Source organism: Accipiter gentilis, chromosome 15 (genome assembly GCF_929443795.1).
Source record: "Accipiter gentilis chromosome 15, bAccGen1.1, whole genome shotgun sequence".
In the NCBI taxonomy this organism is placed as follows: domain Eukaryota; kingdom Metazoa; phylum Chordata; class Aves; order Accipitriformes; family Accipitridae; genus Astur; species Astur gentilis.
This window is the reverse complement of record NC_064894.1, coordinates 4,414,182-4,428,809: the sequence shown is the minus strand read 5'-3', so window position 1 is coordinate 4,428,809 and position 14,628 is coordinate 4,414,182. Positions and strand designations below refer to the sequence as shown.

Here is a 14,628-nt window from a genome sequence, read left to right as displayed (position 1 = left end):
GGGTTTAGTTCCTGGGTTGTGACAGGAAACTCGTTAGCCACTCAGGGCCCGGAACGATGGAGCTTTACAAGCAAGGGGCAAGTTCTAGGCAATGTGGAAGAGCAGTGGAACAGGACCGCTTCTCCTCATATGGCCTCACTGTGTCCTAGAGCCTGAGGGCCTTTGCAATTTTTTCCTCTATTTTCAGCCCGAGTCAAATGACTCAACTAACAGCTTTTTTTAATGGCCCACCACCCAGATAAATTCCTTAGGTAAGAAGGGTAAAAAGCACACTATACTACATAAAAGTGGATAATGTTAATTTTTTTTTTTTTTTTTAGATTGTTATTTGAAAATGCAGTGCAGACATGAATTGAACATGGGCTTGAAAACAATCCAGTTCGTTTGACCTAGAACATGATACACAGTGTAAAGAAAATGCAAACAAAAACAATGAGAAATAGGCTTCTGACTGCAAAAGATTCTCAAAGATTCATAATGTCTTATGGATGAACAGTTCAGAAAATTAAGCCTAGCCAGTTGGATATTTCTATCATCTGAAGCAACATAGTAGGAAAAATTTTGAAGTAATCTTATACTCATGGACAACTGACAGATTTTTGTAACTATGTTTTTTCCCTTACAGTAGATCTGTCAAAAGAAAAATTGCCTGACTTACACACCACCTATTGATTTATTGTTAACCCAACCATAACATGGTGTTAAAGCGAATCTAAATCCTATTAAAGTTTCAACAGAACTGGAAATTCATCTAATTAGCCTTGCTAAAATACTATTTGAAATGCAGTAATGTTAAATATAAATTAAAAAGCATTATCCAATATTAATGAATTGCTGAGGTCTTTTCAAAATAATAAAATATATTATGACTATTATATTCACCATAATAATTGGAGCCCCAAGTATATATTAGGAAGGTAAACAGCATTGGTCAACCTCTCAGATGTAAGAGGCATTTTTAGTCCAGGAATTATTATTATCATCATCCATTTCCATAACCTGAAGATTCAGGAGACACTTTCTTAGCTGGTACAGATGTCAGTTTACACTAACAAAGATCTGTCCCACAGGCCATTAAACACTATTAAGTCTAATGTCTAGCCACACAGATATGAAATGAAAAAAAACCCAGCAGCAAAGCAAGAATTTATGGTGAATCAACAATAAATAGACCACATATAGACTGGAATTTCTAATCTAGGAACTAGCTCAGATGAGTACTTTTTCTGAAATACCATATTGTTGGTGTGCTTCTGTAGCTGCAAACCTCCTATCAACCACTGATAAATAAAGCAGTTCAAGATACAGTTTCCATGTCTCCATTTCCACTCGGAAGTTTAAGGTTTTCCCAGGAAATATATCTCCTCACTTCAAAAACAATGCTTTCTGCCATTTGATGTCTTTAGAGATGGGCTAGCATTTGGATGAAGAGGATATACGGACCACGTATCTAGGACTCCAACAGGCAGTTCCCCACCCATGAATCGGGGGTCAGCGGATCTACCATCAGCACAGGAGCCCCGGGAACTGCTCCCTGAAGTCAACCCTCCAGGTGTACCCCATGACTATAAATTCTGAGCAGCCTTGTGGAGAATGGCAACATCTCAGCCTAGTAGGGTTGTAAATTTTCCTTTCAGGCCCTTTGCTTAACCTCTTTGAGGCTTACTAGGCTACTCCATATCCCACATCTGGGATGCCTGACAGAAAGAAGCTAGTCCAATACCAAAGGGACACAGGCTCTCTCCATGAGTTTTTAATCATCCTCTCACTAAACCCCAATGTTTATTTAGAGAATCAACACTGCTCTGACAGCCATTTCTCCAGCTGCATTCCTTTCTCATTCTTCCAAGGTTCAGCAGAAGTACTGCCAGTACACTATATTCTTCAGGGCGGCATTTCTTCTGGCTATTTTACAGCACTGGCATTATAAGCCTGTCACTGCAAAGAGTGATGCATTTTTGTTAACAGTTCCTGAAGTCTCACCTTCTTCCATCTCATGGACTTGATACCAGAAAAGAAAAATCCTCAGACTAAAGTATGAAGAAATGGGGCAAGGGAAGACAAAGTGGCATAGTCACCATGACATTACACATCCCACCAGCTAAGACTCTGAGAGTTCACATTAATCAAAGATGATTTGTAAGAGCATCCTGATAGTTTACTATTTCCACTACTGGTTTTGCCAGCAGAGTTGCTATCACGCACTGACTAACAAATGGCACAAAGATTGTAATTTCTTCCACTCAGAGTTATTAAAACAAAACAAAACCCCCAAAGTGGAATTAAATAAACAGGACACCATTGAGACAATCTCTCTCCCATTACGCAGTGTGCTGTTATGTAGCTTACAAGAAAATCAGTAAGGAATGGCACTGTACACTATTTATTCTCATCTGTTAAGCAGTTTCCCACTTTCGCTCTTCCCTCACAGACTTGGGTGTGTCTCTATCAATACCGTATGCTCCTCTGGGCAGGGAATTTCTTTTACTCCAGGCTTGTGCTACACTGTACAAGAAAGTCCCAAGACCTTCTCACGTTATGGGAAGACACACGAACACAGAGTTTAACAGCTATACCTCAGAAGTCTGGCATACTCCTTCCATGCATACTCTCTAAGACAATTTTCATTCTAAGATGTGGACAGCTAAATAAACATTTCTTGAGATCTTATTGTCAACAGCTATAAATAAAGTGTTGTGCATCTTCCACATGTAAAGGTAACAGCTTACAACTATTAAATGAAGTTAACTATGGATTAATTGCTCCTATTTAGTGTCTGTCTTGCTACAAACTAAAACAATAGTATCTTCATTTGTAAGGGAAAATCAGAACTGCCATTCACAACAACGGAGCATAGTGAAAGGAGTATTAATTCTGAAGAAAAAGCATCAGCTGAGTAGCTTCTCAGGATCTGTAAAAAAAAAAAAAAAGAAAAAAAAAAGAAGAAAAAAAGAAAAAAATCTGGCTTGTGTGAGGTACTTGTTAAATACAAATCAAACACCTGTCAACCAGCTGGGCCGCGTGTGTCACTGCTGAGCCATCTGCAGAAACACACCCCGCGCCAGTTGCTTTACTTAGCGTGGCCTGGGAACAAGAATCCATTAGACAGAAAGTCAACAGTGGAATTAGCAGCACTTTTTCTTTTAGTGCCCTTCCACTTACTTGTTTGACTTCTTGTGTTTCTATTTTTGGGAGCCTCATGCCAGAGCAACAGTGCTGACTGCTGATTAGACAAGACTTGGCCCAGCCTCAGCATGTCACATTGATTTAATCGATTCAGACTTGAAACATGCAGTATGGATCTTAGGTGTTGATAAATACTGGCTAGCAGTGGGAATTAAAACAAAATAAAAATTCTGTTTCACAATGCTATGAATGATTTTACTTTATGAATAAAAAGCAGTTTTTATGTCCAAGAAGTTAGTGTCTACAAATTAAAAAAAGCAATTTACATGGAATTTGGAATATAAAACCTACATTATAATTTTTAAGGTTTTTTTGGAAGAAGTATATTCATTGACATTGAAAATGCACATCTGATCCGGATTTATTTAAATAATTATATGAATAATAAAACTCACCCACCAAAAAAAGGGCAAAGAAGAGTTAATAGTTGATAGGTCACAAGTCACAGCAGCCAACAGTTATTATCTATAACCTCTGTACAATTTGTACTACGTATAAATTTTCCACTGTATGAAGCTAAAATTTTTTTTTTAAAATCTCATGCACTACTTGTAATAGAAGTTCTTAGCCAGGGAGAAAATACTGTTACATATAAATTAAATGAAGTACAGTAACGTTAAGTTATCCATAATTAACCTAATATAGATCAACGATTCATCAGCTCCAAAATCTAGTATTTGGTGAAATCCAACACTTAATTCCTCAAAAGACAACAAACAAAACTAAGCAAAACATGTCAGACAAGCTGTACAATGCTGCAGTACAGTGAGAAAGTTTCTTCCTCCCCAATTAGTCCACCTCCTGCAACATGCTGCTGCTAACTTTTATAACGCCAAGTCTTGTAATAATGAGTATGTTTCTTAAAGCCCTACTTTCTGATGAGATGTGAAAAGCTCAGAATATTAGTTTCAAAACCTGCGGTCTCTAGCCCTCACAACTAAAGGAGGAAATAAAAAATAAAAAAAATTCCATGTGCCACAGAAACCTCACAGAAAGAACCCAATCAATATAATTTACGAACAATTGAAGAAGAATCCTCAAGCCTCCCCCTGCCCTTTTGAAGTCCGTAGGTCCTGACTGAGGCTTTTCAAACACAGTTAAGAATCCCAGGGCCAGGCAGGCTCACAGCTAGAGTATTCACGACTCTCTGATTAGGGAACAAAGAGCTGCATTTAATGACTGCATTATTTCACAGCCACATTATTTTTTTACTTCCACGTTACACAACACGCTAACAAAAGCCTGTCCTGCATGGCAGCGTGCCACCCTCAGTTTTGCTCCCAGCAGCCCAGACCCCTATAAAATGGACGGTGACCTCTGGTTTCTGTGGCCACACCTCGCACCACAATAGCGGCCGCTGCACGCCAGGCCCCCGTGACCGGCCACGTTCTGCTTGTTATTACCGTTTCTTTGCAAATACCAGAGGGTATACCCTTCCACCCCGGCTCTTATCTCACCAGTGTCACTCGCCTGAAGGAGCCCATGGCTTTGATGCCAAGCAATACAAGCATTAGCGTCTGGCTCCCAAAAGACATTTGCGCTTTTCTTCTACTCAATTGCGCTAATCTGATTTTGAGGGAAACCACAAGAGGACAGAAGACAATGCCACGACTTTCCTCAAATGGGTTAGCTGACAGACTGAAGCATAATTTCTTTTTTCCTCAAAAAGCAACAATTCTTTAATTAAAAATGAAGCCTCTGCTCACCAACAGCTACACAACCTACAGCGGTCACTAGCACCGCTCCCTCCAGAATGGAAATAAGACCCAAGCAGTGTTACTGCACGCAAGGTAATTTGATTCCATGGAGCTTCCTATTGAGAACTGAACTGAACTGCTGTCGTTTAGCTTTAGGAATTGAAAAACCAGGGAGCTCTACAGTTCCTGGAGTTGTGAACTGCAAAAATCACCTAATAAGGCAAAAATAAGTCAGCACAGCAGACAGCTCTCTGGAATCAAATTTATGATCAAAGGCTATTCAAAACACTTCCTTGTAACACTAAGGAGAGAGCGAGAGCAAGCAAGCAAGAACTATACATGCTGAAGCAGTGAAACAAGTTTTGGAAAACATAATGGTCTGCAGTGTATTTGCCCAGTAAGGTTTTTAGAAAGCACATTTATACATTAGAAAGCGATTGAGAGCTACTGTTTTCATATACATCCATCTCTTAAAATCAGATGTGCGTTAATTATAAAGACATCACGGGAAAAAAAAAAAAAAAGAATACAAAACTCATATCAAATTTGTGGCTGTAATAGATGGTGTCCAACTGCCTGATTTCCAACGGCCAGCAATTCTCAACCCCAAGGCTTTAAACTTAGTGGTAATAAAGTTTCCAATTGGAAAACCACTGTCTGTCTTTTCTGAGGCTAATCTATTAAGTTGTTTGCCCATAAAAAATTAGTTTTTAAAAATTTGCACCATATTTCCTATTAAAATGTTGTTTCAGCTTTACATTCTTACAGCTCATAATTCTCCTACCTTTGAAAAGCTTTCTGATGTCAAATACTTTTTCCTATATTAGTGATCATACTCTTTTCATCTCTGTGGGAGACTCCAGAGTAGAGCACTAAAAGGATTTTTCAAAAGCTGCATAACTTGCACAATTTATGCCCATACCTGATCTAAAAATATTGAAATATAGCTGATCAGCAATGCCAGGAGCTCAGAAATTGGATGGCACTGAATGAAAGACAGACAAACTGAGTAAGATGACTTTAAGCAGTACCTATCCAGTGCTCCACATGCATTTTTGGAAGCTTTCTCAGAGATGCTGATGAGCTACTTCGGAAATATCCTGACCCCTGTCAAGGATCTGTACAGCACATGAGATGTGGAAGGCACTGTGTCCAGAGATCTTTCGAGACAGCTGCAAGGAAAAGACTGCATTACTGCAAGCTCAACACCAATGTCTTCTCAGATTTGTGTATTTGTGTGAGTGATTGATGCTCCAGAAGCATATGCTGAACTGGCATAATAGGCCATATATCCATGGCTTTTCTGCAAAGTCAAATATGCCTTGGAGATTTCTAGACAGAGTTTCCATGGTCTAGCTGCAGCAATGGGGAAAGAGGGTCAATGGTCACAAGGATCTTCATGATAATGCGATTTGATTTGGATGTACTTTTAACAAGTTTCCGGTTGTGGATTTTATGACATAGCTGGCCCTGAAGACCTGACCCTGGAGTAACTCAGTATGGAGACGGGTATTAAAAGCATCTCTGAAAGTAATTTGAAGTCACATGCTAGACTAGCATGTAATTTATAATTTTTTTCCAAAATTTTAAGTTAATGTACAATATAATGTATATAAATTTAAATCATGTTGGAAAACAAAGCACTGGATATTTCTAAGCCATGTTTTATATTGAGCTTCTGAATTCAATGTCCTCTAAAAAAAAAAAATATAAAAAAATCTTATAATGCAGCAGTTTTCAAACTCATTTTCTCAGGTACCACTCTTCCCACCAGACAATGCAAACTAGGCTGTTCAGGAAGCGTTAACATGCTGTTTTGATGCAGGACACATACCACAAATGGTATCTGTAGCACGTTCTGTGAACCATTTTACTAATCATTTCCTTACCTGTACCAAATATAAAGAGAACCCTATTACAAAAGGGTAATCAAATTTAACAAGAATAAAAATCATCAGGTTAGGTTTCAGAGTCAGTTAAGATTGAGGACAGGACACTGAAAATGGACTTGAGAAAACAAAGTTACAAATAACCATCTCAGAGTTAAATGAGAAAACCACCACCACAAACAGCATTATATATTCTAGTTCAGTTATCATCAAGCTCACAAAATATGTGAGTTCATGTACACTTTGTTGGGCTATCATCACAAATACATGCAAGCGAACAAAAGAAGGAACAATCCTTTTACAGATACCTACTACACACTTTCACGTAAACCCAATCTCATTTTCATGACTCTTGAAGTACAAATAGCACGCGTACAGTTGGTAGAGCTCTTGAAATGTACACTCTTTTTTTTTTTTCTCTAGCCTGACTTAGAATAGAAATGTAAGTTGTGTAGTGATAAACATTGTTTTTATTCACATAAGCATTTCTTTCTCCTTTCAGTCTGTCTAAACTGTTTATTTTATCAATACACTGTGGGAGCACCCATATAGCACAGTAGTAAGTGCACAGCTTATTGAATATTTCACTGCTTCTTCACGCTTACTGTGCAAAACTAGGTATTTTTAAAAGCTTATTCAATATATTTAATATTTTAGGATGTCTGTTCATAATCTAGATTGGAAAAAATTAGTGAAAAAAACTACAACAGTAAAGCTAAGCCGTTTGAAAGTCAAGTATTAAAAGTGAATGGTGTCACAAATATTTCACAAAATGTAGTTCGAGAAACATAGATGCATCATCTCCACCACTGTGAATTGTATTCCATGAACCATAAGAAAGCAATTACTATGGAGGTTCGGATAAAGGGGAACAGACAGTAACAGTTTAGTTTGGTAAGTCTTCTGAGTTTTCTGAATTACATTTCTGGGTACGTCAGTTTTATTTTTCAGAACGTAGCGACCGAGAAAGAAGAAAAAATATTTTTGTAATAGAAAAAAATAGACAAATATGGAATGGTCAAGAAGAGAGCCAATTATTCACCTTCAGCAACTTGAGTCCTTTGAGCCTTGCTGCCATCAGCATGTTCTCAGAAGCTTAAGAGATTTTTGGCTAGCAGGACCCGTAACGCGCATGAGCTGTAACTCCCCAAGAGGCTTAGTATTTTGTATCAAAGTGATAGCAACCTATCTCTCAGAACCAGGAACTCTCCCACTAAACTTTTTAAGTACGCAGAGTTTGTCCATCCCCTAAAATATGATATGCCAAAAGAGTTGAGAGGTTCATCTTGACTGCCAAGGCATAACAGACCAGCAAAAAACCACCCCCAAACCCCCCAAAACCCCGACCCCAAACAGGACTACATCACCTAGCATCCAGGACATAAATAAACTTTTAATTTGGAGCTTCATTGTCATGGCATTATAGACCCAGAAGCAAAGAGAAGGAAAGGACTTGAGTTATTCAGCTGAGTGACACAAGTAGTGCAGGAAACAGTAAAATCTCAGCTATACAGAGGCAAATCAAACCCTGCTTTTTCGAGTTTACAAAGAGCTCAGGAAAAGAAAGGGACAGATGAACTCCCTGCAAATGAGAACAAAAAGATCTGGTGGGGTTTTTTGGTTCCCCTCCGCTTCTCCTCAGAAAAGGTCTAAGAACACATTCTTAAGGCTGGAATAGTTGACCTTCCAGTCATGGTTCAAAGCGTACACCTCCTTAAGTTGTCTGACTATTTGGAAGGCCTAGAAGAATACTACAAAAGGAGGATCCAACACACAATATGCTTCATGCAAAGTCTAATTGTTTCCTGAGCTGGAAGAGCAGAGAGACTAACCCTGTTCTCTCCCAACACAAAATGCATAGCATTAAGGATGTTGACCATCCTTACCTGTATCAATCCCCCAGTAGGTGCTATGGAAACGAGCTGTACACGTGCAACCTGTATGGAAGTAATGAGACACTAGGACTTCGGTAAAGGAGAAGCCTCTGGGTCTCACCAGCAGGAGAGTCCTGTCGCCATTTCAGTACGACAGGAAGACTAGGAAAATAATCAAACTTTTAAAATAGGAATACTTTCCAGCGGTGTATCAACCTTGCTCAGATTACACCAGTGGTGTGACCCTGCACACAGCAATGGTGTGTGAAGACCATTCCTAATGGCAGAGCAATCAGTTCGTGTTGTCATAATGAGGTTAGTCTAACCTCTAGATCAGGGTTGCTTAACTTGCGGAGCCTGATTTGCAGCAGACAGGCGACTGTCATCCTACACCTTAGAGCACTCCAGTCACCTCAAACCTCCGCTTCAGGGACAGATTTAATTTCTCAGGCCATACAGCCAGCAGTCTGGCTGCAATCCAATTACACTAAATGGCTTCAGAAGTGTATCCAGAGACAATTTCACTTGCTAATCACCAAAAAGCAGGCTAACACAGTGCTTCCCTTGACATGCATTTCTTCTGTCCTCACGGACTTTGCTGAACACCTCCAGAAGACTGAGGCATAAGGTCTCACATGCATAGTGATTCTGATTTACCACAACATTCTAGCTCTTCTTGTATCATGATTTGACAGGTATCTTGAAGAAGTGTCCCCAGAAGGCTGAGCTGCAAGTCAGTCCTGATTTCAGGAAGGGTATCACAGCAATGTATTCCCTATCTTCTGATAGTCTGCAAATGAAGCGAGTTTCCTTCAAAGGGAGGACTACTACCCTCTTATTTTTTCAAGCTATTAACTAACACCGCAGAACTCTGATACTCTCAAGAATTTCTTCTGTTGCCCTAAGTAGGAACTACTATTTAAAAAATATCTCTTAAGACTGTTCCCTGAAAAAGGACAGGGATGAAAGAACTAGGTAGTTAGACATCAAATAGAGAGTCTTATATGTGATGGGGTCCACAACCTACTGCGTTGTGACTTTGGGGCCTGAGGTAGGGCTCCGCAGGGACTGCATTTGACGCTTGACTCTCTGGATCGGTCATCAGCACCGTCACACTGACTGCTCTTGCTGTGAAGGCAGATGAGATGACAGGCATGTTGTGGTGTGTTGCCAGTCAACGGAAACTTCATTTTTTACTTGGGCAGTTTACAAGAACTGCAGTAGAAAAATCAGCAAAAACTGCAGAACTGTGGTCTGAATACTCATCCATTTTCTTCTGGGGGGTTAAAGCTATTCTTATGTCACCTTAGAGTCATCAAGACTTAAACTTTGCTCTCTGTATTAGCCCACAGCAGATCCAACCTCTCAAATGGCAAGAGCCTCCTAGAAATCACCACCTAGATCTGCACCTAGGAGCCAGTACAACTGTTGCAAAACCACTGCAGCATTTAGTGAATGGGAAATTATGTTGTCAGCAGTAATACGTCTTACAAAGGACAGAAGGCCAAGTGTCACATTTAAAGACAGACAGAAGATACGTGAGGTACACAATCTACTTTCCCACTTTAGATCCCTGAAAATGAAGGCCATCTATGAAGCCTTACAGGCTTCTCACCATTTACACAGATCTTGAAAATTAAGTATACAACCACAGAGCATTTTCCTGGGAGATTCTCCTGGTAAGAGTCTCTCAAGTAATAAAGTATATTGGATAGGATTATTCTAACTTTAGGTTTTTACTACAGTGTCAGGTACATTTGAGCTAATCAATTCTACAGAAACAGGCCTTCTGATAGCCAAGTTTATCTCATTCTAAGGTAAACTTCTAAAATAGGTCAAATGAATTGATGTTGCTGCTTACTCATAGCAACATGAGTAAGATCTGCCACATATTTATTCTCTGAACCTTTCCCCAGAGAAAGAAGTATGGACAATGGAGCATTGCAGTGAATAGGTTTTGGGTATATCAGAAAGAGCCCCTCTGCTCTCTGAAGCCTCAAACTGCATTTACATAAAAAAATAATTGTATTGTTTCTTTGTTCTTTTTCCTGTTTTTAACTACTGACTCAGGGGGCACGTCTGCACAAAGCTCAGAAAAATACAGTGCAGAAATACATAAAAATAGCCAGACCAGTCATACAAATGTAACATCTCCAACAAAAGATAATGCGTATTGAAGGGTTTAAGAGGATAAACAAACAGCAGTAGCTCCCGAGAATGCTCTGCCAGCATTGCACAGTCTGAAACGTAGGAGATGCCTTTGTATATAACAGTCCTTAGAGTATTTTTATTCCTTTACTTCATTCAGTTGTCTTTGAATCTATGTACATTTTTAGCATCTAGAACATCCCAGAAAAAGGACCACAAAAATAACAGACGCACACAAATTTATATAGCTCTTGATGTCTCAACCAAGAGACAGACCATGTTAACACCATTCACAGCAGGAGGAAAAGTGATTCTACCTCCAGAAAGGAGCTAATAATTCCACACAGCACTGTACTACTCTGCATGGACATGACAACGCTGGCTAGCGGAACCTGGGTGGCTGGATCTCAGTTTCTTCATTTAGCTATGCATGTACAAAATGTTTTGTTTGCCTTTTTTTTTAAACAGCTTTTGGTTTTGCCAGTTTCAGATTCCATGGTAGTTCATTTTTAATTTGCAACAATAGTATGGCTTTTATCTAGTCTTTATTAAAGAGCGTTATAATGTTCAGGAAATGTACAGTGTCTTGATATTAAATATGATCTGACTGTTGAGCCTTACGTAAACTAACAGGAGCTTTGGGATTTGGCCTGACAGTGAATCTGTGAGGCACTAAGCAAAAAAAACCCAAACAGTATTAACCATGGAAACCGTAATAACAACTTGTACTGGAAAAGCAACGTAGCCTGGTAATTTTAAAGAAAGATTACATCAGAGAAGGAGCTACAGAAAGAGCCAAGAGAAAACACAGCGCCATTCTAGATCAATCTCATTCAATCTACAATGTTTTAGAATAACTCTGCCCATTAATTCACATCTGGGAGCACAGAAAAGTAAATACTGTCTAGCTGGATCAAATCAAGGGTTTCTCTAGTCATGTATATGACTACAACTGTGGCAACAACAGATGCCTACAGAACAGTATAACAACAAGGCAACCATAAAGACTTCTCCAGTTGGTTTCCCACACTTTAGTGTCTTGGAGCTCAAGAATTTTCAGACAAGCAGCAATGTCTGTCTAACACACTCCATGGATTTTTATGCCATCAATTTTCTAATATATTTTCAGAGTGTTTAAACCCTGTGGCAGAGTGTTTGAACTGTAGTCATGTAACAGGAAGAATGAGCCCTTTCTATCCTTTTTGAACTTGCTATCAGATAGGTTTGATGCTCTAGCTTGCACACTGAAAAGGAGAGTAAAATAAAAAAATAAATCCCTATTAACCTTTTCTGTTCCATCCCTGATCACATAGAGCACAGAATAGGACATATTTCATCTCAGTTGTGTCTTTTTCAAATTGAAGTCCACATTGTCACACCTTAATTGGAAGATGGAACTATCGAGAGCATTGGGCCTCTGAACCTTTTCCAGTAATATCAGATCCACTTTGAGATGTGGGAAACAGAACTGTATACATCATTCAGGATGCAGCACAATACGGTTTCATTAATAACAGTGACGTTAAGATGCTTTTGCTTTGTTCCCTATTCTCTTCCTAATCATTCCTAAATTCTGTTTATTTGACCAGTGCTTAACAGTGAGCATATGTTTTCATTGATCTGTAATTCCAAGGTCACTTTCCTGAACAGTAATAGCTAGTCCAGGGTCCAACATGAAATATATGTTTGCTTTGGTTTTTGTCTTCATCTGCATCACTTTACTATTACTTCCTCTGAATTTTACATACCACTCTATGATTCAGTCCCTCAACATTGCAAAGTCTCTTGACCATCTTTGCAGCCTGCTCTCCATTTTTCTACCACATATAACTTGGCATCAGCAGCAAATATCATTAACTCATGTCTTTGGTAATATTATATGTCTACCTCCCATTTTTAACAAAACACAATTTGAGACAGAAATAGTAAGTAAAAATGAAAGACAGTTTCATAATTCTGTATCCTGTTACTTACAAATTTTAAACCTGACAGTTGAAGTCAAACTCTACTTCTTTCAGTACTTAGAAATCTGGATAATTACAAAATAAACCAAACCCTGTGCCATTACTAAAATGTTGTATACATATGAAAGCAGCATGTCAACCAATAAAGCGCAACACTGAAATTCTGAGCCTCTCAGAGCAACAGCTGCCTTTAAAAGGCATACTAGTTTAAGGCACTGAAAGAAAAGAAACTTGAAGTATACGATTAAAAAGAACCTAAATTGATAGAATTGAGGTTGAGGACTTAAACTGTGATGCTAAAGATACCACTGAAATAAAAAAAACCCTAAAAGTAACACACGTATCTGGAGAGTTTCATTCATTTATCTATTGACTGACTTCCATGTATATGCAGAAAATCCACTATTATTTCAACTATTACTATGGAACAGAAAAAAAAAGAAAGAAAGAAAAAAATATCACAAGAGGCCAAATGACCAGAAACTCCAACAACACGCTGTTTCCTCAGTGTTATGAGGGCTGTGTTCTATACTGAAGATGCTAAATATTAGACTAGTAGACTTCCTCTAATACAGGTAACTAGCTCTAAACTCAGTAAATGTGTACAACTGCCTTAATTTGCACACTAACATCCTGAAATGAAATGAAACTTACCCTCTTGACTACACGGGTAGGCTGACATGTTTCTTAGCCATGGCTGTTCCCGAGTCTTTGCTTAGAGATCAGTGGTGTTTATCTCGAGCTCTACCAAGCGGCCTGTTGAGAGCATAAGAGCTCTTTTCTAGGCATGCAGACCACAAACTGCACAGTGGAACTAGTGGATTCCTTTGGTTCTGTATAGCTCCCCTTCCAGAAAAAAACGAACCAAGCAAGCACATCTGCAGAGAATACTATTGGTATACCATTTTTCAGTGTGCTACAAAAACATGGCAGCGCAGGTAAGAGAAGTTAATTTTCTAGCATAAGAGTTCTATCCTCCCATTTCTGTACATGATTACAGATAAGCCACTGACATAAATGAACACTTCCCGTGAGTCAAATTACAAATCAATATACGTGAACATACCTTTTCGCCAGGAGTACCAGCAACGCCATCCTGTCCTTTTGCGCCCATTTCACCCTACAAACCAAATTATTCTGTTAGAAGTTTAAAGACTTCTGAGGTTAAAAACAGCTACTCAGGTCATATCTGATTCAACAGAAAAACACCTTCTACCCTGTTTTTGTCGTGCTTAGTAATGTAACCACTGTGGAGGAGGATGCCTTATATGTAACACTAAAATTGGACAAAATAAATACATTTTAAACCACCTATAATGTCAATTAAGACCCACATCTGACAAATACTGGCACATGCACATTTCCATAAAAAGCAGGTCTGCTGATTTTAAGGGAATTCACTGCAACAGCAGAGTGAAACCAAGGGGTCCATTTTCACTGGCCTGAGTGTGTTCTACAGTGAAGCTCACTATGTAGTACAGGATTTTGTTGTCTAAAAGTCTTGTGCCCACAATATTTTTAAAAGACACTATTTCAGCTCAGTTCCTCTCTCCCTGTCTTTTACACCCCCAGAGAAACCAAATCCTAAACCATAAGCACTCTATAAGAAAATTTTAGTTTTAAGAGACAAATGACCAACTGATCAGGAGAGGTATGGAAGATCCCAGCAGCTGCAAATCAGACCATGAGTCTTCAAAATGATTGAAGAAAACATCAAACACAGAAATTTTGCATAATAATGTCAAGTACAAGGGTTACAAAATTTAAAATAAAAATCAGGTGGGCTCTAGAGGAATATAATGAAAGAACTGAAACTGTATTATAGTCTTCATTTAAAAACAAACCAAAACATTACGTTTGTCTACTTGTA

The 14,628-nt window shown here is 38.7% G+C and overlaps 1 protein-coding gene across 5 annotated transcripts in view; it reads right to left on the bottom strand.

Annotated features, from left to right (window-relative positions):
- COL19A1 (collagen type XIX alpha 1 chain) overlaps positions 1–14,628 on the bottom strand; it is a 225,432-nt gene that overhangs the window by 142,656 nt on the left and 68,148 nt on the right. For all 5 annotated transcript variants that reach the window (XM_049817767.1, XM_049817766.1, XM_049817770.1 and 2 more), the window contains one exon: positions 13,825–13,878. In XM_049817767.1, the coding sequence (XP_049673724.1) occupies positions 13,825–13,878 (54 nt within the window). The remainder of the gene's footprint in view (positions 1–13,824; positions 13,879–14,628) is intronic.